Below are 24181 nucleotides of genomic sequence, written 5' to 3' on the forward strand. Positions count from 1 at the left end.
AAACAAAAGTTGTAGCCCTACACTGTAGCTTCCTGAATCTGTTCAAATTATGTTCTGAAGTGCTCCTGTTGTGGAGATATGAGGTAAAGGAATCCCAAAAGTGTCGTGTTTTTTTTTGTTTTTTGCATTTTTCTCCATGAAAACAAAACCAAACAATATGATTTCAGTATATTTAGAAAGCTAAAAGAAAGGGCTACAACTATTGTATCGTGGGGAAAATGACCAAAAAAGGAAGGTGCATGCCCTAGAAAAGGAATGGTCAGATATAGACTACCAAGTTTACTGATAGACTACAAAAAAGTCGGACTCAACTACAAAGTTTACTGATACACTACATAAGACTACAAAAGTCGGACATAGACTACAAATTTTACTGATACACTACAAAAGACTACAAAAGTTGGACTTAGACTACAAAGTTAGGGTTAGGGCTAAAAGGTTATCCAAAGTCAACCTAGCCCATCCATCCCATACATGGCACATATTTGATGGGGAAATGGCTGGGGAATATACAGATACATTGCAGGGACTCTATTCCATGTCTAGTTTGAGGAATCATATGCAAAAGAGAGCATGAGAGCCTTTAGAAAAGGCACTTTTTTAGACTACAAAAGTTTGTAGTGTCCGCTTTTTTATTGGAAAAGTTTGTAGTGTCTGCTGTTTCATTTGAAAAAGTGTGTAGTGTCCGCTTTTTTTTAGACTACAAAAGTTTGTAGTGTCCGCTTTTTGAGACTACAAAAGTTTGTAGTTGACATGTAGGTTATGGTGTCCTTGGCCCTGTCTAGGTTATGGGGATGAGGTTGAAGGATTGACATGATCTTACATATTGCCAGTGCTGCAGCATTAGTTTTTGACATCATGCACAAGTTGTCTTTCACATTAGGAAAGGCTATTCTAAGCTTTTCATATTGATACCTACTGTCTTATCTCAAAACATAATAAGTTCATGTGGGGATATGGCTGAAGGATTGCCATGACTTTACATATTGCTATTGCCACATCATCAGTTTTTCATCATGCCCAAGTTGGCTTTCAAGCCAGAGGAGGCCATTCATGTTGATATCTACTGTTCTGTCTCAATACATGGATACATGGTCAACTTACAACATGACTTGACTTGAGGACACCTCCCAGGATGAATCAGCTCATCAGCCTATAGCCCTCAAAGAGCTGATATCAAAGTTTACTATGTTTGGGACAGGCCAGTAGCTATCAATGTGAAAGCAGACAGTGTGAAAGCCAACTTGGGCATGATGTGAAAAACTGATGATGTGGCAATAGCAATATGTAAAGTCATGGCAATCCTTCAGCCATATCTCCACATGAACTTATTTCCAATAAAAAAGTGGACACTACAAACTTTTGTAGTCTAAAAAGCGGACACTACAAACTTTTCTGATGACAAAAGCAGACACTACAAACTTTTGTAGTCTAAAAAAGTGCCTTTTCTAAAGGCTCTCATGCTCTCTTTTGCATATGATTCCTCAAACTAGACATGGAATAGAGTCCCTGCAATGTATCTGTATATTCCCCAGCCATTTCCCCATCAAATATGTGCCATGTATGGGATGGATGGGCTAGGTTGACTTTGGATAACCTTTTAGCCCTAACCCTAACTTTGTAGTCTAAGTCCAACTTTTGTAGTCTTTTGTAGTGTATCAGTAAAATTTGTAGTCTATGTCCGACTTTTGTAGTCTTATGTAGTGTATCAGTAAACTTTGTAGTTGAGTCCGACTTTTTTGTAGTCTATCAGTAAACTTGGTAGTCTATATCTGACCATTCCTTTTCTAGGGCATGCACCTTCCTTTTTTGGTCATTTTCCCCACGATACAATAGTTGTAGCCCTTTCTTTTAGCTTTCTAAATATACTGAAATCATATTGTTTGGTTTTGTTTTCATGGAGAAAAATGCAAAAAACAAAAAAAAACACGACACTTTTGGGATTCCTTTACCTCATATCTCCACAACAGGAGCACTTCAGAACATAATTTGAACAGATTCAGGAAGCTACAGTGTAGGGCTACAACTTTTGTTTTTTGACCATTTTTGGTAATTGGTCATGTGACCATCATCCCAACATCCCATTACATGGACCCTGATAGGTAAAATCATTCTCCAGTTGGTTTTCTTCACTTTTTGGTCAAACCAGGTGATATTTCCATTTTGGGATGGAACCTGAAGTGGACCCTGAAGGCAGTGCCTGATGTTCTGTACACCATTCTTTATATATATTCAATTTTTCCGCTATTTTTCTGGCTATTTTTGGATATATTACCATATTTGGAACTGGACCCTGGACCCTGACAATGTTACCCAACATGATGATCAGCAATGAGCCCTAATTTTTCCTGATTTTATTGCCATTTTACATTTGGAAATGCACCCTGGACCCTGAAAGGTCAGCTGCCACTAAAAATGAAATATTCATTGAAAGCGCCAGGTACACATATGAAAAGTGCAATGAAATCTCCTAGGAATAAGAATGAAATATCCATTGAAAGCGCCAGGCATCCAAATGAGAAGCACAATGAGATATCCTGGGTTTAGCAATGAAATATCCAATGAAAGCACCAGGTATATCTATGAAAAGTGCAATGAAATATCCTAGGAACAAGAATGAAATATCCATTGAAAGCGCCAGGCATTCAGATGAAAAGCAGGGGCTAACAATGAAATATCCAATGAAAGCACCAGATATATATATGAAAACTCCAATGAAATGTCCTGGAGCTAAGAATGAAATATATATTGAAAGCGCCAGGCTTTCATATGAAAAGCAAAATGAGATATCCAGAGATAATGAATGAAATATTGCAGGAAATCGCAATACAATATTAATGAGATCACTTAGGCCATTTAATGAAAAAACCAAATGAAATACACAGGGAACTTAATGAATGAAAATACTAGACAAAATAATGAGTTGTCTCATTGAACCTCTAGGCATTATACACATCGCCTTCCAGGCATGTGTCTGGTTTTTATCATAAGAGTGTATACCACTAGTGAGATGGAGGAAAAGGCAACCAAAGGACGACTATCTCCGACGTCAGTATAAGACTAGCTTACCAGGAGAAGATCATGCAGGATCCATCAGAGAGCTTTACAAATCTATGTACGCACCAAAGCCCGGAGTCGCGTACAACGACGATACAGGCCTTCGCGTCACCAAAAGCCGCTCACTTCATACACCCCTCTCTCTCTTAGAACGATTGGGGGGCTCTCTGACTGACACTGGATCATCCCTTCAGGATCGTTTGTCTGATAGCACGTCGAACACACAGAGCTCCTTATCAGATGACGACTACATGTCAGTACGCATTACGGAAGTCCCGGACATCCTCTACCACCCCCGAGCAATCAACAGTCCAGCAGCATGGATTCGTCATAACGACACCTTACTCGAGAACGCTCGGAAAGCCACCACAGCACGGCGAGCGGCGCAAGGCATCAAGACATCACCCTACTGTCGTTCTCAATCGCCAACATGTATCTCGGAAGCCATCCACTCCCCTCACGAGCGTACAGAGGTCATGTTTCAGAGGATGTTGAAGGACGAATCCGCGAAGATAACCTACACGAAGAGCACCTGGTCCGCCCCTCATTTCGCGTGGAATCCTGAATTCCTCGAAGTCGCATACCTATTCATTCCTGACGTTGAAAGCGAGGCCCGGCTACGCTACTGGGCCAATTGTTGGGATTCGGTCGGCACCGTTCGTAAGCTCCTTACAACAGCTATTGAACACGGGATCCGCTTCTATCTAGCTCTACCTCCTGACGCCGTGCGACGGTTCCGCCCTATCTTGGTGGACAGCCTCGATCAGAGCTCAGCATCTTTCATTTACAATGTCGGTTTTCAAGAAGCCCCACTTGCCCCTGCGGACAATACGGCGACATTCTGTGCAACCTATCTAGCCCGTATGAACGACGTTCTCCGTCGCCCCCACGCGCGCGCTTTCATTGCAGAAGGAGGCCAATTTAGTTGGATAGCAAGACGATGGACAGGGACAAGACTCGTTGAGGAGTTCATGTCCGGACCCTCCATCCAGACCACGGTCCACAACAGAGGCTTTTACGATTCGGCATCTGAAGACGCTTCGTACCTCGCATATGACGTCGTCTCGGAGCAGGAAAAAGACTTGCTGCTGGGATATTGCGCGGGCTCGAACGGTTGTTTGGGTCGCTGGCTCTTCCCTCCTGCCGACATCTTCAATGGAGGCTTCACATTATGGACAGGAGAATGGAATGAAGCGCTCGATCACGTCTACAGAAGACTCGCCGACGATATCGCTAGAGGTAAAGCAAAGCTTCGCACTCGGGAGAAGTGGAAATGCTGGATTAGGAATAACGATCGAGGACAACGCCGCCCCGCCTACCTGCCTTCTACTGCAGACTTCCAGAGTGTAATGGAGGGCATCTCGCTAGCGGGACTCAAACCCACCTGGCACAAGGAACCTTTGGACAAAATCACGTTCCCCGAGAAACAATTGGACTAAACGGGAACTGGAAAGTTGGGGGGCTCTGTAGTACGTCAGTCTAGTGAGTAGCCTCGGACTTCTACTTCTTATCCTTTCCATTTCCCGACGCGCAGTCATTACTTCACTACTATATGTTACCTCATTCATGTTACGCTTACGTCATCACTGTACATATACCTCATGTAGCCCATGAGGCAATCTATCTCTTTTACTACCATATCGTCTGCCCTACTTGGCTCCAAAAGCCCTACTAACGGCTTTCATCCAAGCAGTAGGCGATACGAGTAAGGGGACGTTCCGCATTCTACGATCAGAGCACTCTCCACCGGGACTGTCCGTGGAGATCGGAGTATGGGTACTGTGAACAGTCACGTTCCACGACTCCGAGCGTCTGATCCGTCAACTGAGAGACCTACTTCGTGGCACTAGTGGGTACCACCTTTATCATAAAAATAAGGTAACTGCCTAGGGCTCCCTGTGTATAAGTCCACAGTCTTTATGATAGGAATCATTCCAGTTACCATGCCTTTTCATTAGGCAATTTTCATTAGCTGCTTGGCCAATATCATTGCGATTTTCACACTTCAGTCACCCACCTTGAACAAGCTATTAGCCTTGTAAAATGTAAGAATGTATCCAGGCTAATAGGTTGTGCGGCCATTTATTTTTCTTGCCTTGGTAGAAAATATAATATTGGATTGGGTAGAAAATGTTTGACCTTTAATATTGTGACCAGAAATTTTTGGGTAGATAAATTGTGTTCAAAAATATCCTAGTCAAGTGAAAGTGGTCAGAAATATTTGAAGGGGTTCAGACTGGTAAGAAATATTTGAAGTGTGTCAGACTGGTAAGAAATATTTGAGCCAAGTCAAACTGGCCAGAAATATTTGAGGTGTGCCAAAGTGGCAAGAAATGTTTCAGTGGTGTGACATCGCTCGGATATATTCTAAGCATGTCACACTGCTGAAAAATCTTTTAGCCTTGTCACATGGCTCAAACATATCCGACCAGTGTCACAGGGTATCTGGGGTCCCAGTTTCAGAAAAAAAACTTGGTTTTTCTGGTGCAGTTTTCTCAACAATTTATATTTATTGAAGTTACAATCCAAAATCATATATTTCAACACTTTGTAATGCATAACTCTTCTGAAGTGGTACTTATCACTATTTATATACACTTTCTTCCTATCAATGGTCAAAACAATGAGTCTGTATAGCTTTGTCGAAACTCATCAGATAAAGCTATCATCTCAACAGTCTCCAATAACTCTGTCTCTTCACCCTCTTCTTCATCACCCTCATCATCCTCATCATCTTCCTCCTCTTCATTGTCATCATCATATATCTCTCTTTCATTCTCAGCAACCATGGCAGTCATGTCCAACTTACGTGCCTCCATAAGATCTTCCAATGAGGGTCCCCATGAATCTGGCATAGGTTTGTGAGGATCAATCATACGTGTTTTGTCTTGCCAGTTGTTGCATAAGCGTGCCAAGAATTCTGCACGCAAGACCATCTGATAGACTACTTCTTCACATTCATTCTTCTCTATAGCCATTGTTACGCATCTCCACTCCTCCATGAGCCAATCTTGCATGGCACTTCTCTCATATGATAGTCTCCTGTCTTCCTCATTACATCTATCCAACTCAAGCATGGATTTTATTCCCTTTCGAACATTTTCATCACCCAACCATTTGGGGATTTCTCCTCCAGGTGAAATATCAGTCTCATCTAGGCCCACATCTTGCCATATGTCATCATCAACATCCAACTTGAACAATCCTTCACTGGCAATAGGATGAGGTGCACGAGCACCACGTGGTGCTTGTTTCTTCTTAATCATAGCCTCCAATTCTCCACATAACTCATTGTATTTTCTTGCTAGCTGTTGAATACCAGGTTCCTTTCGTTTGATTTGAGACTCTGAGTGGTCTTGTAGTTTCTTATCTGCATGATGTCATTAGTGAGGTACAATAATCATATCAGTATTCATAGCCTACCATTGGTATTTGTTTTACGGTAAGCTCTTTCCAATCCATCTAGTTCAAATTTCCGCTGCTGAAGTCTGGTTCTCAACCTCTTTTTTAAGGCCAAGGCATTTATCCGGACTTTTAAGAATTTGTTTCCCAGTAGCCGATCAAGCCGGAGTCGGCCATCTGTTCCCAGCATTCCACATTTACTTTTGTAGGCTCTCTCTAGTTTGTTGCATTTCTCTTTGAGTTCAGCAAGTGTCACTCTCACTTCAGAGACATCCCACCCATCTTCATACTGCCCAGATTGAATCATACCCTCAAACTTGTATATTTCTTTATTGCACGAATCTGTATCCTCTTTCAATTGTATAATCTCTTCAATCAGTTTATCTGCCAGATTCTTGGATTGACGGGGCATTGGCTTAGTCTGTGCAACCAGTTGAGCAGCCCATTCCTCTCTTAGAATATCTTCAGTGATATCTAAATCTGCCAGCTCATCTAAAACATCAAGAGCTTCTGACTTGCGTGTATTCATGGAAACCCATTTACGTCTGAGCCAATCTCCAAGATTCAATAGTGACTTCTTATCCAGATGCTTCACTTGAGTATCCAAGGTATAGAGGCGGTTATAGTATCCAGTAACTCTCAAGGATGGGATGAGCAGTTTAATTGAGCTCCAAAAGCGCTCACAGCCCTCGCCATCTGTAAGTCCAAAGCCTATACACTTTCTTGGGTGATAAACGAGCTGGCAAGCCCATTGATGGCCATAAGCATGAAAAACCAATATAGCCCAGATGAGTCTATCATGAAAGTCTTTCAGAAAGCCCCACTTAATACAACTACGATGAAGCTGACAGCCAATATCATAGAGCACACCCACTCTGGCAGTCGAGGGTAAATGGTTGAATAAACGTTCTAAAAGAACCAGAGCATAGTGTTGCTTCTCTCCTGCAGAAGTCATGTTTACCAGCCATAAGACACGATCATGTCGACAGAGAAGAGCCATGAGTCCAGTATCAGAAAAGAACTGAGTGCTAGCTTTTACTCGTTTTTCATCTGCAGCAGTAAAAGAGTCTCCACACATGTTCAGCACAGAGTTTGGAACTTTGAGTCCAGGCTCACACAAGTCAGGATTTTCATCCTTCTGAGGCTGTAGAGGACTATCTTCAGACTTTTTACCTTTTGACTTGGACTTTGGCTCTGGGCGAATTTCATTGACTACATCCTCCATGGCCTTGACATCTTCTGAGGCAACGAATGCTGTATCTGGATGTGTCCGAGGCGCAGGTGCCTCTTTACCCTGAGCCTTGCGTGACTTCTGCTTGAAACAAGCATCCAAGCAGACAATGAAATCAACCCTTATAAAAAAAGTTAACCTGATAATAATAGTGTTGCCAAAAAACTCCACATACAAATCATCAGGCTTTGACCAATCCTTCCCACCAAAGCACAAAGGACACCGTCCTCTCAGATAATCACTTGGTCTTTCCAAGTTTGGTGCAGCAGTATGCATATCCTCATCTAAACATTTGCTCCAGTACAATCCTTTCACTGTACAAAAAACCACATACCAATTTCAATATTATCTTCTAAAAAAAAAAAAAAAGTTAGACATAAACCTTTTTCTGAGCCAAAAAGGAAAAAAAAAAACCTTGATCAATATTATCTGTGTTGCACAAAAAAAGAATTGGCATGAGAACTTTTCACTTGAAAGAGAAATAAATACCATCAGCCATTTCCATGTTTTCATCTGCAAAAAAGTTTTATTGTCAGCAGAAAGATTTCTTATATCAAGAGCAAAAACAGAAACCTTGTTCCATTCCAACATTTTTATCTTTTCAAAAAAAGTCAGAATTACACAGATCTTTCTGATTAAAGAAAAAACCTTGGTCCATTTCTTCATCTGAAAAAAAATGTTTGAGTTGCAGCAGAAATATATCTTGACTGAGCCAGAAAAAGAAATACCTTGCTCAATCTCATAGCCTTCTGTTTGAAAAGTTTTTAGTTCCAAGAAACATTGTCATAAGCAAGAAATACCTGAAACTTTGATTGAACTTCTCATGTCATCCAGATAATTGTTGACAAGAAGGTTCTTCTTATCAATCAAAGTTGCATACCACTGCATAGCACTTCCAAAACGGCGACGTAAACTATTCTAAAATGAAAGAAAAAAAAAAAAAAAACTCTCAAAAAGTGAGAAACTTTGACAAAAAAAAAACATACCCGAGTTGTCAACTTGTATCTTCTGTTCCCAAGAAAAGCTTCCAATGTTTCACACCAAGCAGTAGTATTGGGAGCTGCATTTACAAACAGCTCATTTACAAACTCGAGCATGTTCAAGTCAACTGCAAGAGATGGATTAATTGGTGCACATGGAAAGAACCCCAGTTCAAGGAGTTGAAGTGCTGGGGAAGTGCAATTGCAAACAGAAAGCATCTCAATACCTGCCCAAATTATATTAGTGACATCTCAAAATGTATAAGACAACATACGCTCGAAAAAAATGCAAGCTACATTCAACAGTCTGCCTGACGCACAACCGGTGCATTGCCTTCGAGAACGAACTTGTGCCATATTTCGCAAAGAGTCCGTTTCATGCAGAAGTTTGATATATGGCTCCATGAGACTAGGAAGAACCTCATTCTCCCATCGCAGAAATTGTTTCTGCTTCTTCCCTGGCATCTGGACTGTATTACCATCATTCTCAAAGGTAAGAGTTGTCGCCAGTGGCTCAAAGGGGTCTGTGTTCTTGGAAGCTGAGATACCCTCTGGGTTAAAGGGCTGAACAAAATGTCCAGCAGGTGTATACAGATTTCCTAGAGCAGCAGATGCAAGCTTGGCAGCTTTATGAGGTTTCCTGGTTTTGGGGGCATTGTTTACAGGGAAAAGCTTGGCAGGCAAAGACTTAGCTGGCTTTCTTTTGTACATTGACAATATGAGTTGGCTGAGTGGAAGACACAGAAAGAAGGGGGGAGGGAAGCAGATGTCAATCACAGACCAGGCATGCTTAAGTGACCCCCCAACTTTCCCAAAACGGACCAAAGTTCACATGTCTATTGAAAAGAGTCCGAGCACCAAAATAAACGAGCTATGCAAACAAAAAGATATGTACAGGCAATTATGCAGTTGGAATGCGATGTGGGGTGGAGGGGGCACGACCGAAGTAATCAAAGAAGGTTTGGCAATACAGTCCGACAGCCATCTCCTCCATACGCTCAAAGTGCACGCGCGTTGTTGTCAACTTCCCAGACACATCAAAGATTGACAATGATGCAAGTGCACGCGCCTCTGGTCCAGGCCAACCTGTGATGAGCACCCATAAAGCCTCCACTGACCTTACCCGATCCCTCCAGTTCTCCACGACGAGTCCCACGTTGGTCTCCGGCAATCTCCCAACAATATAATTATCGTCATCCTCGGGGAAAATCCTCCGAACCAACTCATCTCAAACTGCGGCCGAATCCTGCGAGGCCCAATCTGCCAGTAAAACTTGCTGGTCCACCATGCGAAGCTCCAAACGAAAATTTTGCTCAAAAAGGTTCCACAGAATCTCCGCTGAGATCGCCGGCGTCAGATTGTCGGTATTCCCTTCCATCACAGCAACATCACGCCAGAAGATCGATTGGGGACGTTCACCCACGTTGACTCTGGGTCCGAAAAAAGTCGCTTGAGCATTCTTTAGCGACTCCCCTCGCTTGATGGCATAGTTCTGTTTCGATTTTACCGACTTTCTTCCGCCCGTGGCCGGAGTTTTCCCCTTCTGACTGAGTTGCGCTGTTAGAGGTATGTCGGCCCGCGAAGTATCGACCAGATTCATCTCCTTTGAGAAGTGATAGAAGAAATCGCGCCAGTGTTGAGTATGTGGCGCGGGCCCTGGAGAGTAGTCGAGAGATGTGAAGGACTGAAGCCATTGGCTGCGCGAGATTAACCAAGCAAATGTGAAGGCCTTGCGGTTTGTTCCCCTCATAAAAAGCCAAGGGTCGGGAAACTGGTAGCCACGGACACGATCTTTGGAGGATTTGATGCGGGACGGGTCGGGTTTCACATTCTGCAGGGCCTTCTTCCACACCGAGCATTGAGGGGGTATGAAGGCCTCCTCAATCTCACTAAACTTCTCGTGATTGACGCTTGTTGTGACTTATAGATATTTTTATCAATAGAAGGAAAGCAAGTAGATTATCAATACATACCNCCTGACATACTCCCTGATGCCTTTGTGGACGACGAAGCAGGGTGCCTTTGTGGACAACGAAGCAGGGTTTGAGTCTAATGCAATAAATTGTGAGCAAGAACCAACGAGAACTCAGCGACAAGCCACCACTTACAAGGAGACGCCCGCACAACTTCGCGGTCTGTTCGACTGGGCCCTGTATCAGGCTCTACGGATAACGAGCCACTCTGCGGCCCCTTCACAACTGGCTTCGGGTCTTCTGGTCCAAGAAACCCTTCGAAATGTGTTTGACATGCCTGTATATAGAGAGTGCTTCGAGGGGAAGCTGTCGTGATATGAGGAAAAGGGTGATCTGGATAGTCGTCAAGGCAGAGTTCACGGGGGTCCACCTCTGAAGGACGGCGATCACGGAGGGTGGCAATGCTTTTTGGCGTTGGTGGGCGTACATTCAAGATGTTGATTTGTGGAGGGATTTCGGCTGGGGTACGAACCAACCAAACGGGCGCCCCAATGCGGAACAGAGTCTCTGCTGTCTCGAGGCTGTCAGTGATGGCACCCATCACACTCTCGTCAACAGGATAAACCTGGCGGTTAGGTTCAAGGAGGCGAGCCTCCCAGGTTTTGAACCAGTCCACCATTGCAAGAGTTTCCAAGTAGAGCCGTTGGAAGCTGGCGACGTGCCAGACCAAATCACGATAGTAAAATGATGTGAGTGAGAGGCGGCCCGAAGCGTCGCGCATCCGGTTGGCCACGAAGAAGAGACCACCACAAATCTTGGCGTCTTTGGTGCGTGCGATCTCGGCCACTTGGGAATGGAGCTTTTTGGCCTCAGACCTCATGACGTTTGCAATCTTCTCGTCAAGGGTTCCCAAGTCTTTGAAGGCCGAGCCCTCCACAGCCTTGAAATGCCTTGGTTTGACGTCCCACCAAAGCCAATAGAGGGGGTGGTTGTTGATGTCCTGCTCGTGTGGTTGGCGCAGCACAAATGTGAGGTGGGCAGTTTTGCTGAACCACCATTGGGGGCAGATGGTGAAATCGGCATGTGCGAAACGACCATTGGCACGGGCTCGGACGGGCAAAGGAGCTACTGTAATGTAGGGCAACCAAGAAACGTTTGGTGAAGTCACAACGCCTCGTCTGGGAACCAATTGACCTCCCGGAAGAGAAAAGGTGGACATCTCTCTCGTTGAAGGGGCAAAGGATTCGTTGAGCTCACCCAGGACGAGGGCGTCGTATGGTGTGATATCCTCTACCAAACAAACAGTTATTAGAGTCATGCAGCGACGCAATTATCACTTACCACAATCCCGTTGGTTCAAAGGCCACTTGGTGTCTCCGTCGTCATAGTGCTCGCGGCCATAGCAATCTGGGCTGCCGTCTGCGTAAATGATCAGCATTCTGAATGGGGGAAACAAGCGAACCACTATACATGAATGCGCTTGACCCGACATAGATGAAAGGGACCTGTAAAAAGTAAGAAAAAAGTTAGTTGATATCTGTGCGGATCGAGTATGAGCCAGGATATGGTGGGGTCAAATGAATGATCACAGAAACGAATGATGACAGATTCACCACTCCGTGCGTATTCCCGGGATCAAGTATTCGCCACGAGAGGTAATTCTGTCTGGCAACCGACATACAGTCTGGTTGCTGCAACCGACGGATAGTCTGGTTGCTGCAACCGACGTATAGTCAGGTCGCGGGCGCGAGGAAGGGTGCATGGCGAAACAAACGAAACGCGACTTGGGAGCCAAGAAGGGTGACCAATGAAACACAACTTGGGCGCGACAAATGCTGCATGGCCAAAGGAACAAAACACAACTTACTGAAGATTGAATTGAGATATTGATCTTCTGAGGGTACCGGATGGTAGTGTCGATTGTCTGAGTGCAGGAATCGGTGAGCAAGTGAGCGAAGTGTGCTCATGCCAAGGGAGAACCGACATCAAGTCAGGTTCTAGCAACCGACGTAACGTCAGGTTGCTGCAACCGACACAAAGTCAGGTTGCGAGTGGCGGGGGCAAGAGGCAAGATTCAGGCCGTGCTTACCTCGAGTAGTAGCGATGGATGTCGAAGCTTGTTGACTTAGGCGTTTGAAGACCGCGTTGTTTGGTTTGAGACCTGAGAACAAACATAGTCAACGCAAACCAACATAACCTCAAAAGAAGCGCTCTATGAAGCGCTTCAGCGCCACCATGCCCGTGTGCCAGCAGACTCTATGTCGCTGGGGTGGGTCGACCAGACTATAGTCGGTCGTTTCCCGCACCGTTCAACCAGACCGTAGTCGGTTGAAGCGGTCCATCAGGACTCATGGTGCGACCGAACGTACGCCCAACGCCAATGCCAGGACCCACTTGCAAAATCGCCACCAAAATTACGCCGCCTTGCCTGCCTGCCAGTCGACTTTATGTGCTGGGGTTGGTCGACCCGTTTGTAGTCGGTCGATGTGGTCGATCAGGACCGATGATGGCACAATGGAACGTGCGCCCAACGCAAGAGCCTCTCACAAAAAGAAGTGTCTCACAAAATCGCCGCTGTGAGCCTTTGTGCAGCTAGTGTCAATTTACGCGATCTTTGGGCCCCACTTGCGCCAACCGTCGACATTTTTGCCGAGTATTGCATGGGTACGCACTCAACCATCCGCCAGAAAACAAGATGTTCCCAATTTTCATATAGCATCCAGCCGCGATGCAACCCATCAGCGTCCCCCATTTTTTATATGGCAACCAGCCGCGATGCAACCCATCAGCACCCCCCAGCAGCTTTCCTCCACCAACACCCCGCTTCTCCTCGTCCAGAAACAAATCATATAGCGCCGTGATGCCACCCATCAGCGTCCCCAGCAGCTTTCCCAGCTTTCCCCCATCATTTTCACCAAGAACCCTGCTCGTCGGTTTCCGTCTAGATTGCTGCCCAAAACCCCCACTCACTCACCATCTTTATCTCTGACCCAAATCCCTGCTCATCAGTTTTCATCTAAATATCTGCCCAAACACTCCCCTCACTCACCATCCTCCTCTCTGGTCCAATTCCCTGCTCATTGGTTTGTTTCACCACCCAGTGCCTACACCTGACCTTCAGCTCCGAATTATCCATCTTATCTTGTTTGGCACCGCTCACTTCAGCTCTGAGATCTCCAATTGCTTTCATCTAAATATCTGCCCAAACACTCCCCTCACTCACCATCCTCCTCTCTGGTCCAATTCCCTGCTCATTGGTTTGTTTCACCACCCGGTGCCTGCACCTGACCTTCAGCTCCGAATTATCCATCTTATCTTGTTTGGCACCGCTCACTTCAGCTCCGAGATCTCCAATTGCACCTCAATTACCATCCCCCGCCAGTCAAACAGTCAAACCCACGCAAGTCACATTGATCATCTCTCCCACACTTTCACAAACAGGGATGCTTCGACACCGAAGATTTGTTTATGTGGTCCTCCTCGACCCCATCTTCACTTCTGTAACGCATCAGTTGCTTACGTGAGTCATTATTTTGCCAGCACTCTCTCGTTTCGACATTTCTCATATCTTCTTCAGCAACAATCATCTCTTCAAACACCCATCGAACTTAATACACCTCAACGTTACCTACCTGTTAACCATGAGCCGTCGTCTTCGCTCTGCGGTAAGTTATCCCCAACAACATATATTTCCTTTTTGCTTCTATTCTAATACCTGGCCAACAGACCATTTCCACAAAGGAGAATGTGCCCGACGTGGCACCACCTAAACGGGGACGGCGTGCTTCCGTTCATGCCTATTCCGCCCCCAGCCTTCAAGTTGCCGATACAGGTGCACCTGCACCTTTCAGTCAGGCCCCCACTGCTAACGACACTCGCAATCAAGAAGTTGGGCTAACCCAAGTCAAGTATGGGCCGCCTAAGAAGAAGACCGCCTCTTCCGCCGGCAGCTTACAAGTTGCTGAGCCAGCCGCCAATTTCGCTCAGGCCCCCACTGCCAACAACTCCACCCATGTCAAGAATGGGCCGCCCAAGAAGAAGACGGCTGCTGCTGCCGTAGAGGGACAGCGTCGCCCTTCGAATGCTAAGGTCTTCGATGGTGTACACATCCCAGGCAGGGTGCAAACCTCGAGGTAAGTTATCTCTTCCCTGCATTCCCTCCACATCAAGTCGACTCAGGTCGCTCGCATGCTGCTTGACTTGATGTCAGCGGCAAATTTTTCAACCAGACATGAGTTGGTTGCCGCGTGCTCTGTGCTTTCCTGATGCAGTCCACAAGTGCTGACTCATCTGCCCAATAGGAATGTAGGCCATGAAGCGGCGGCTCGTCCAAAGGCTGCCGAGGAAGCTAGGGTGCAGGCTTCAACGTAAGTTATATGCTCATGCCCTCCACATTCATTCCCTCCGCATCGAGCCGACTTAGGTCGCTCGCATGCTGCTTGACTTGGTGTCAGCGGCATTTCCTTCAACCAGACTTGAGTCGGTTGCCGCACGTTCATTGTTCACCGCTTGCAGTCCCACAATTACTTACCCATTTGCCTGTAGGATTGTTGACAATGAAGTGCCTGTTGCGTCTGATCCAAATGCTGTTCACTCCGACAGGTGAGCTTTTGTTCTTCTTTAAGCTTCTATTCTTCTTTTTTTCTTCTTTTTTTTTGGTGCTGGTTTGGATGGAGTGCCATTCGCCGCTTGTGTTGTTCTGGTTTGCCGTGCGACCCCGAGGGTGTGGCCTTTGTCCCTCGAGCTGACTTAGGTCGCTCGCATGCTGCTTGACTTTATACCAGCGGTAATTTCTTCAACCTGACTTAAGTTGGTTGCTTTTTCTTTTAATTTTTCTGTCTGACAACTAAACTCATGGTCTTGGTACCGGCCATTGCAGGCCCAAGCATGTGTCAAACAAGTCAGGGATTACTACGATCCATAAACCGATCCTTAAACCAGCTCCTGTGCTCAAAACGTACGGTTCTACCTGGAAATCCTCTTCTGCTGAACGTACGGCCCCCGCTGCGATCACCTTGAAGTTCGTAAATTACTTGCTGTTTGTATGCATATTGAAACTCACGTTTTGTTTTTAGTACGGACAATAGCGACCACACGCTATCGGACTTAACCTCGACGTGTTTGGATGATGAGGACATAACCCTGCCTGACCTGCCAGAAGGCGCCAATAGCTATCATTCAAGCTTCGACGTCAATGATTTGCCTTCAACCGGAAAGGTACTCACCGGCATCAGCGACGACGACTTCCATCCAAGGTCGTTGACGATACATGACCTCGAACTGGATGAGGTCCAGGAGATGCGAGATGCATGCAAGTCCAAAGACAGGGCGTATTGCTTCAGCTACGCCAACAAGGCCCCTCGTTACTACCATGGCCGCGAGATGGCAGAAGGCTCCCAGACTGCAGCCGACTGGTTTACCACATACATGGACGACAACACCGGGAAGTGGCTCCCCATACCGCACGGCTTTTCAGCCCCTCACTGGCCTGAGGACCACGTGGACGCGATCAACATCTTGAAGGAGGAAGACATCCTCCACATCAATACCTACATCATCGAGGCTGCGATTGCACTGGGCAGGACTCGCAGACCTGGAGACGACCCTTTGGAAATCCTCTCGCTGGAGGATGACCTTCCGTGGGACGAGAAGAACCGCATGCGCTCCCTTCTCTGCTCGGATGCGGTGACATATCGGTTCACCCAGCCATGGGATGCTGGGCACCACCACTATGAAGGCTCTTTGCCACAGCCCGGGGAGCAAGACGCCGCAGATCGCTTAATCCAGGTGTTCCTGGAGGATTCGGAGGAATATGTCCCCATTCCTAAGGGGTACACTGCTCCTCGGGAACCTTACGACCACATTGACGCCCTGAATTGGGAGAGGATCGTGAATGAGAGAACCAGGCGGCGCCAGAGCTTGGCCTCGCAGGAAGTCCCTGAAAGCGACCTCAGTGGCTCGGATTGGGAAGGCGCTCGCCAGGACTTGATGCGAGATCACGCCAGGCGAAAGGAACGAGGGGATGAAGTCATTGATACAGAGGATGAGGACAACGAAATGGAGGATGAGGAAATGGAGGAGGGTACACAAAGCAGGCCACACTCGCGTTCGGCCTCAGTCGCGAGGAGTGCCCGCTCCACTTCTTCCGCATCGTCGACTCCACCTGCAACTTCGGCTGCAGAATTCCTGGCCGAGCTTGGGATGACGTTGCCGGTGGAGGAGGCCATTCTCGAGGCCGTGTCAACAAAAAAGGTCACTCATTTCGAGCAAACGTGCTACTCATTGTTTGGCGAGTATGTCTGCCGGATGGCGGCTGAGTTGGGCACTCAATTCGGACGGCGATCTGAGTTCGTCTTGGAGCGGGCTGAGCTTCTGTTGAAGGAGAAACGAGGGCCCAACAGGGCAAACAAGTTCCGATCGTATATTAGCCAGACGCGCAAGGATGACATGCAAGGAAGTAAGTGGCACAGTTTTTTCCAATTGACAAATGTAGTTCTAATAGCATTCTGGGCAGTGACCAAGGAAGAAAAGGCCAAGTTCATGGATCAGTGCTATACTGAGTACATGCAGGGCACTACCACCAGTGAGGAAAAGGAAGAGCGTATGCAGGAAATTTACGAACACCTTCATGACGAGATCGTGGACGGTGGCTCTTCTATCGTCGCACCGACCCCGAATTCGACATTGCGGGCTTTATTGTTTACTCAGGAGACAAGCCGGCGGCACATCAAAAGGATGGCCTCTTTGTTAACTCAGCATTTTTAAAGGAAATCTTCGAACGCGAGAATTATCCAATTAGGAAGTGGACAGACATCTTCGCCACAACCATTCGGTGAGACACACATTAAGTTCTTTTCACAATTTTTGATTAACTTGGCACGGTAGAGCTGCACGTTATAAACAGGAATTGAGGCAAGGCTTACAGATTGACGACAGCCATGAAGGAAGCAAAGACGCACCTGTTGCAGCGAACGCAAGCCGAAAGACTTCAGGTACAAGTTCATCTTCCGAAAGGTATGCACCATCGAAGGATAGTCAAAAGGAGTTCAAGCAGATTTTTATGGCTAAATGGCGTAAGTCGGACATGCGAATTGTCATTGGATTTACTCAAGTTCACCCAGTTGAGACCGTTCCGCGCCCAAAGAGTAAAAGAACAACAATGCCGTTGACAACATTCGCAAACTACGCAGAGGCGGACAAGGTTGCGCTCACCGGATGGCCTTCAAACAAGGTGGACACTCCCTTGGGCCCGAATTTTATTTCAAACAAGCTATCTCAGAAACAATGGGCATTGCTCGCCAATTTGCTGGACTCGGGGAAGATGAAGATCATTCCTTGGGATCAAAGTAAGTCCTGTTCGTCGTTTAATTGCCCATCAATGATCATGATTTCAATAGAATTTCTTCAAATATCAGAGGATAATGCCCAGTATGGCGAAATCCCCCTCGTTTTCAGTTCTAACGGCAAGGCATTGGTTTTTGTCAAGGATTCGCAACAGTGGATCAATCAGTTCTGCAAGATTCAAGGTGATGGGAGGAAAGGACTGGGGAAAAGGTCTCATGTTGAGGAAGAGGAAGAGGAAGAAACTCAGAATCTTCAAGGTCCATCATCCCGCCCATCTTCCCCGCCGTTGAAGAAGCGAAAGGTCAGCTTTGTTACTCTTCCCAAGGCCAGCTTCTATGACAACCATCGCATCGCTCCGAAATCGTACAAGGTCGCTCCTCGATTCCTTAACTCCTCTTCCACCCCTTCGACTTCGAAACCAACTCCTCAAGTCACTAAGGAAACTGAAGCATTTTTCCGTGCCATTCAAGGTTCCTCAGCCTCTTCGTCTTCGAAACGTGCTTGATGATGTAAGTCTTACCTTGCAATCGTCTTATGATTATTGCTTACTGTTGAACCAAAACCAGCCTCTCACAAATGTCTACCGCCAAGAACTTATCATTACAAGTGCTTTGCCCATTTACATTACAAGTCTTTAACCATTGCTTTCCACCCGCTTTGCCCATTTACATTACAAGTCTTTAACCATTGCTTACCACCCGCTTTGCCCATTTACATTACAAGTCTTTAACCATTGCTTACCACCTGCTTTGCCCATTTACATTACAAGTCTTTAATATTGCTTACCACTGAGCCTATCCTTACTAGCTGCCCTTCTTTTGAACTCTGCCCTTCCTTGTCAGTATTGCCACATTTGACAGCTTTACTTTACAATCATTTGATCATTCCTTCTCTTTGAACTGCAACTAGTCTTTTGTTAATGTCCACCACTACATTTAGCAATATCTGATCCAATAGTCAATAGATTGAATTCAGATCCAGAAAATGTTGTGAAATGTTTTTTTGATATATTCAAAAATATTTGACTAGGCAAAGAAATCTTTGCAAGTTATTTCTGCCCAAGGTTTAAAAAACTTTGACTGAAAGATATATTCTGGTTCAGGATATATTTGAAAAATATATAGGATATATTTGAAAGAAAGAAATCCCAAGGTTGAAAAAACTTTGACAGGTCCAGAAATCTTTGTGAAATATTTCTTATGAGGTTTAGAAATGTTTGTTGGGCTAGGAAATCTTTATAAAATACAAAAGACTTTGGTCAGGTTAAGAAATGTTTGGCTACCCAAGATATGTTTGTGAGATATTTCTTTACCAAGTTAAGAAATGTTGGGCTACCCAAGATATCTTGGGAAAACATTTCTGATTAAGTCAGAAAGGTTTGGCTGGCTAAAGAAAGTTTCATAAAGATGTTTATCTGATTCAGGATATTTTCTCCAAGTTAAGAGATGTTTCAGTTCCAAAGAAATATCTGTGAGATATCTCTCATCAAGTTCAAATATGTTTGGGCTGGCCTAAAATGTTTAGGATATCTTTCGGCTATTTTATAGAAGTTAAGAAATGTTTGAGTGCCAAAGAAATATTCGTCAAATATGTTTGCCTGGCCAAGAAAATCTTTATGATATCTTTCAGATATTTTCTACATGTTTGAGTTCTAAAGAAATATTTGTCAATTAACTGCAGATATGTTTGCCAGGCTAGGAAATCTTTACACTATCTTTGGGATATTTTTAACAAGTTCAGAAGTGTTTGAGTTGCAAAGAAATATTTGTGAGATATCTCTCACTCACTCCACATGTTTGCCTGGCTAAGACATTTTCATAATATCTTTTGGATTTGGTCTACAAGTTAAGACATGTGGGGGTTTCACTGGGGGGGGAGGGAAAGATGCACTTGGAGATCTGGGAGCTGAAGTAGAGGCAGAGGTGGAGGGGAGGGTGGTCAAAAATATATTCAGTCATATGACAAGGCCCAATGAGTGGTGAACATGACAGAGAGAAGTGGGGTGTTGGTGAAAATAACCTTAGAGTGGTGAACATGACAGAGAGAAGCGGAGTGTTTGTGAAAACAACCTTAGAGTGGTGAACATGACAGAGAGAAGTGAAGTGTTGGTGAAAACAACTGCAGAGTGGTGAACATGACAGAGAGAAGTGAAACAGACTTAGAGTGGTGAACACATAACAGAGAGAATTGAAACAGACTTAGAGTGGTGAACATGACAGAGAGAAGTGAAACAGACTTAGATTGGTGAACACATAACAGAGAGAATTGAAACAGACTTAGAGTGGTGAACATAACAGAGAGAAGTGAAACAGACTTAGAGTGGTGAACATAACAGAGAGAAGTGAAACAGACTTAGAGTGGTGAACATAACAGAGAGAAGTGAAACAGACTTAGAGTGGTGAACATAACAGAGAGAAGTGAAACAGACTTAGAGTGGTAAACATGACAGAGAGAAGTGGGGTGTTGGTGAAAATAACCTTAGAGTGTGGTGAACATGACAGAGAGAATTGAAACAGACTTAGAGTGGTGAACATGACAGAGAGAAGTGGAGTGTTGGTGAAAACAACCTTAGAGTGGTGAACATGACAGAGAGAAGTGGGGTGTTGGTGAAAACAGACTTAGAGTGGTGAACATGACTGATAGAAGTGGGGTATTGGTGAAGACAACCTTAGAGTGGTGAAAATGGCAGATAGAAGTGGGGTATTGGTGAGAGGAAACTTAGATGAGTTTTGAGGGAAAAAAAAAGCAATGTATAAAATGATGAGAAAACTGCACCAGAAAAACCAAGTTTTTTTTCTGAAACTGGGACCCCAGATACCCCGTGACACTGGTCGGATATGTTTGAGCCATGTGACAAAGCTAAAAGATTTTTCAGCAGTGTGACATGCTTAGAATATATCCGAGCGATGTCACACCACTGAAACATTTCTTGCCACTTTGGCACACCTCAAATATTTCTGGCCAGTTTGACTTGGCTCAAATATTTCTTACCAGTCTGACACACTTCAAATATTTCTTACCAGTCTGAACCCCTTCAAATATTTCTGACCACTTTCACTTGACTAGGATATTTTTGAACACAATTTATCTACCCAAAAATTTCTGGTCACAATATTAAAGGTCAAACATTTTCTACCCAATCCAATATTATATTTTCTCCCAAGGCAAGAAAAATAAATGGCCGCACAACCTATTAGCCTGGATACATTCTTACATTTTACAAGGCTAATAGCTTGTTCAAGGTGGGTGACTGAAGTGCAGGAAATATATGCACAACAAAGATATGTAATATAATGGGTGTACATGCACAAGGAAAAGATGAACCCTAGATGGTTGTACTGATATAAGTAGTAGTATGATGGTTATGCATGCACTGAGGAAAATATTATATCAAACTTTAGATGGTTGTACTGATATAAGTAATAGTATAATGGGTATGCATGCACTGACAAAAAGATGGTATTAAAGTATAGATGGTTGTACTGATATATGGAGTATGAATGGTTGTACTAATGTGGATCACCCAGCTTCCCTCACCAAGTACTTAAACAACCACTTACTTGCTTCCCTCACCAAGTACTCCAACAACAACACCCAGCATCCCTCACCAAGTACTCCAACAACAACACCCAGCGTCCCTCACCAAGTACTCCAACAACAACACCCAGCGTCCCTCACCAAGTACTCCAACAACAACACCCAGCTTCCCTCACCAAGCACTCCAACAACAACACCCAGTTTCCCTCATTATTATCTAAAAATTTAGATGGTTGTACTGATATAAGTAAGTAGTATGATGGGTATGCATGCACTGAGGAAAAGATGGTATTAAACTATAGATGGTTGTACTCAGGGCAGTTAGTAGGAATCACCCAGCTACACTGAGAGCCCCGACAATACAAACAGGCCATAGTTGATGGGGCCTGCTGATGGGCCAATGAGGGCCAATAACCCTGTGTTGATGAATTGGCTGATGTGATCCCAGTATCAAGGTGAAGAAGGGTCGGCCAGCTACATAGATTTATCATAAACCGATCAGTAGGAGGAAGCTGTGCTGGGAAGTCAAGTCCCTGTATTTGTGTATCGGCTGATAGCTAACCAATGCAAGGTCGGCTGACAGTTTTTTGGCTGATGAAAGGGCAGCTAAGCTATGCAAGATTGGCTGACAGTTTTGAACATTGCTGGGTAGGTGATCAGCGAGGGGGCAGCTAAGCTATGCAAGATTGGCTGACAGTTTTGAACATTGCTGGGTAGGTGATCAGCCGAGGGGGCAGCTAAGCAATGCAAGGTCGGCTGACAGTTTGAACAATGCTGGGTAGGTGATCGGCCGAGGGCCATCACTTCTGATTAGCAGCTAGGCTATGCAAGGTCGGCTGATATTTCGACTGTGGCCTGGGTTGGTGGTCAGCCGAGGGCCCTTGACTCTGGTTACCAGGGTCAGCTGGTCAGATGTAGATATCACAGAGTCGGCCGTGGACAAAAATGTATGAACATGGTCAGCCGAGGCTTCACTGAGGCCGGCTTCTCAGTTGGGCCTTTAAGTTAGCAGCCGAGCAGAGGCAGACCGGGCAGAACTTACCTCCATAGTTCAAATTTTCAACTTGATCCATAGTAAATATAAAAAACAAGAGCTGCGATTGCTGCAAGTGACTTCTGGGATTCGAACCCAGGGCATACATACATGACGTACACCTCCCAGCGTAACCACTAAGCCAAGCCAACGTTGGAAGACAATGTCGGCCAGTATCTTTTACCTGCCTGCAATTTGAACCCAGGCGTCCAAGCTCGGCACTTGGTAAGTCACCATTCTCGGCATACGACAACACATTGGTGAAGTACTTTGGCTGGTGCCGAGGCCGGGTGGAAAATAACCGAGCAGACAAGTGAATTAAATTGGCAAAAGTGCCCGGGCTGCGTCTCAGGTAATAGAGCCGATTTAATATTAAATTGGTGAAGTACTTTAAGTGGTGCTGAGGCCGAGTGGAAAATAACCGAGCAGACAAGTGAATTAATTCAGCAAAAGTGCCCGGGCTGCGTCTCGGATAATAGAGCCGATTTAATAGTAAATTGTTGAAGTACTTTAGCTGGTGCCGAGGCCGGGTGGAAAATAACCGAGCAGACAAGTGAATTAAATTGGTAAAGGTGCCCGGGCTGCGTCTCAGGTAATAGAGCCGATTTAATATTAAATTGTTGAAGTACTTTGGCTGGTGCCAAGGCCAGGTGGAATATAACCGAGCAGACAAGTGAATTAAATCGGTAAAAGTGGCCGGGCTGCATCTCGGATAATAGAGCTGATTTAATATTAAATTGGTGAAGTACTTTGGCTGGTGCCAAGGCTGGGTGGAAAATAACCGAGCAGACAAGTGAATTAAATCAGTAAAAGTGCCCGGGCTGCATCTCGGATAATAGAGCCGATTTAATATTAAATTGGTGAAGTACTTTGGCTGGTGCCAAAGCCAGGTGGAAAATAACCGAGCAGACAAGTGAATTAAATCAGTAAAAGTGCCCGGGCTGCGTCTCGGATAATAGAGCTGATTTAATATTAAATTGTTGAAGTACTTTGGCTGGTGCCGAGGCCGGGTGGAATATAACCGAGCAGACAAGTGAATTAAATCAGTAAAAGTGCCCGGGCTGCATCTCGGTAATAGAGCTGATTTAATATTAAATTGTTGAAGTACTTTGGCTGGTGCCGAGGCCGGGTGAAAAATAACCGAGCAGACAAGTGAATTAAATCAGTAAGAGTGGCCGGGCTGCGTCTCGGATAATAGAGCTGATTTAATATTAAATTGGTGAAGTACTTTGGCTGGTGCCGAGGCTGGGTGGAAAATAACCGAGCAGACAAGTGAATTAAATCGGTAAAAGTACTTTGGCTGGGTGGAAAAGAGCAACAGAAATTGAAACTAGCAGAAGTGCCGAGGCTGGGTATCGGATAATAGAGCCGATTTAATATTAAATTGGTGAAGTACTTTGGCTGGTGCTGAGACTGGGTGGAAAATAACCGAGCAGACAAGTGAATTAAATCGGTAAAATGCCCGGGCTGCGTCTCGGATAATAGAGCCGATTTAATATTAAATTGGTGAAGTACTTTGGCTGGTGCCGAGGCCGGGTGAAAAATAACCGAGCAGACAAGTGAATTAAATCGGTAAAAGTGCCCGGGCTGCATCTCGCATAATAGAGCCGATTTAATATTAAATTGTTGAAGTACTTTGGCTGGGTGGAAAATAACCGAGCAGACAAGTGAATTAAATCGGTAA

At 45.1% G+C, this 24181-nt stretch overlaps 2 protein-coding genes across 2 annotated transcripts; one reads left to right on the plus strand and one right to left on the minus strand.

Annotated features, from left to right (window-relative positions):
* Positions 1-3113: 3113 nt before the first annotated feature.
* On the plus strand, positions 3114-4496 carry LACBIDRAFT_333674 (uncharacterized protein; the record flags this gene model as incomplete). Its single annotated transcript, XM_001888314.1, has 1 exon — positions 3114-4496. The coding sequence occupies one exon, from the start codon at positions 3114-3116 to the stop codon at positions 4494-4496; it is 1383 nt and encodes a 460-aa protein (XP_001888349.1).
* Positions 4497-9898: 5402 nt separating this feature from the next.
* On the minus strand, positions 9899-13838 carry LACBIDRAFT_333676 (uncharacterized protein; the record flags this gene model as incomplete). Its single annotated transcript, XM_001888354.1, has 12 exons — positions 9899-10580; positions 10644-10719; positions 10779-11873; positions 11925-12002; positions 12046-12088; positions 12265-12418; positions 12451-12580; positions 12673-12744; positions 12953-13015; positions 13256-13506; positions 13633-13656; positions 13807-13838. The coding sequence occupies 12 exons, from the start codon at positions 13836-13838 to the stop codon at positions 9899-9901; spliced, it is 2700 nt and encodes an 899-aa protein (XP_001888389.1).
* Positions 13839-24181: the final 10343 nt, after the last annotated feature.

Source organism: Laccaria bicolor, genomic scaffold, assembly GCF_000143565.1.
Source record: "Laccaria bicolor S238N-H82 LACBIscaffold_54 genomic scaffold, whole genome shotgun sequence".
NCBI lineage: Eukaryota > Fungi > Basidiomycota > Agaricomycetes > Agaricales > Hydnangiaceae > Laccaria > Laccaria bicolor.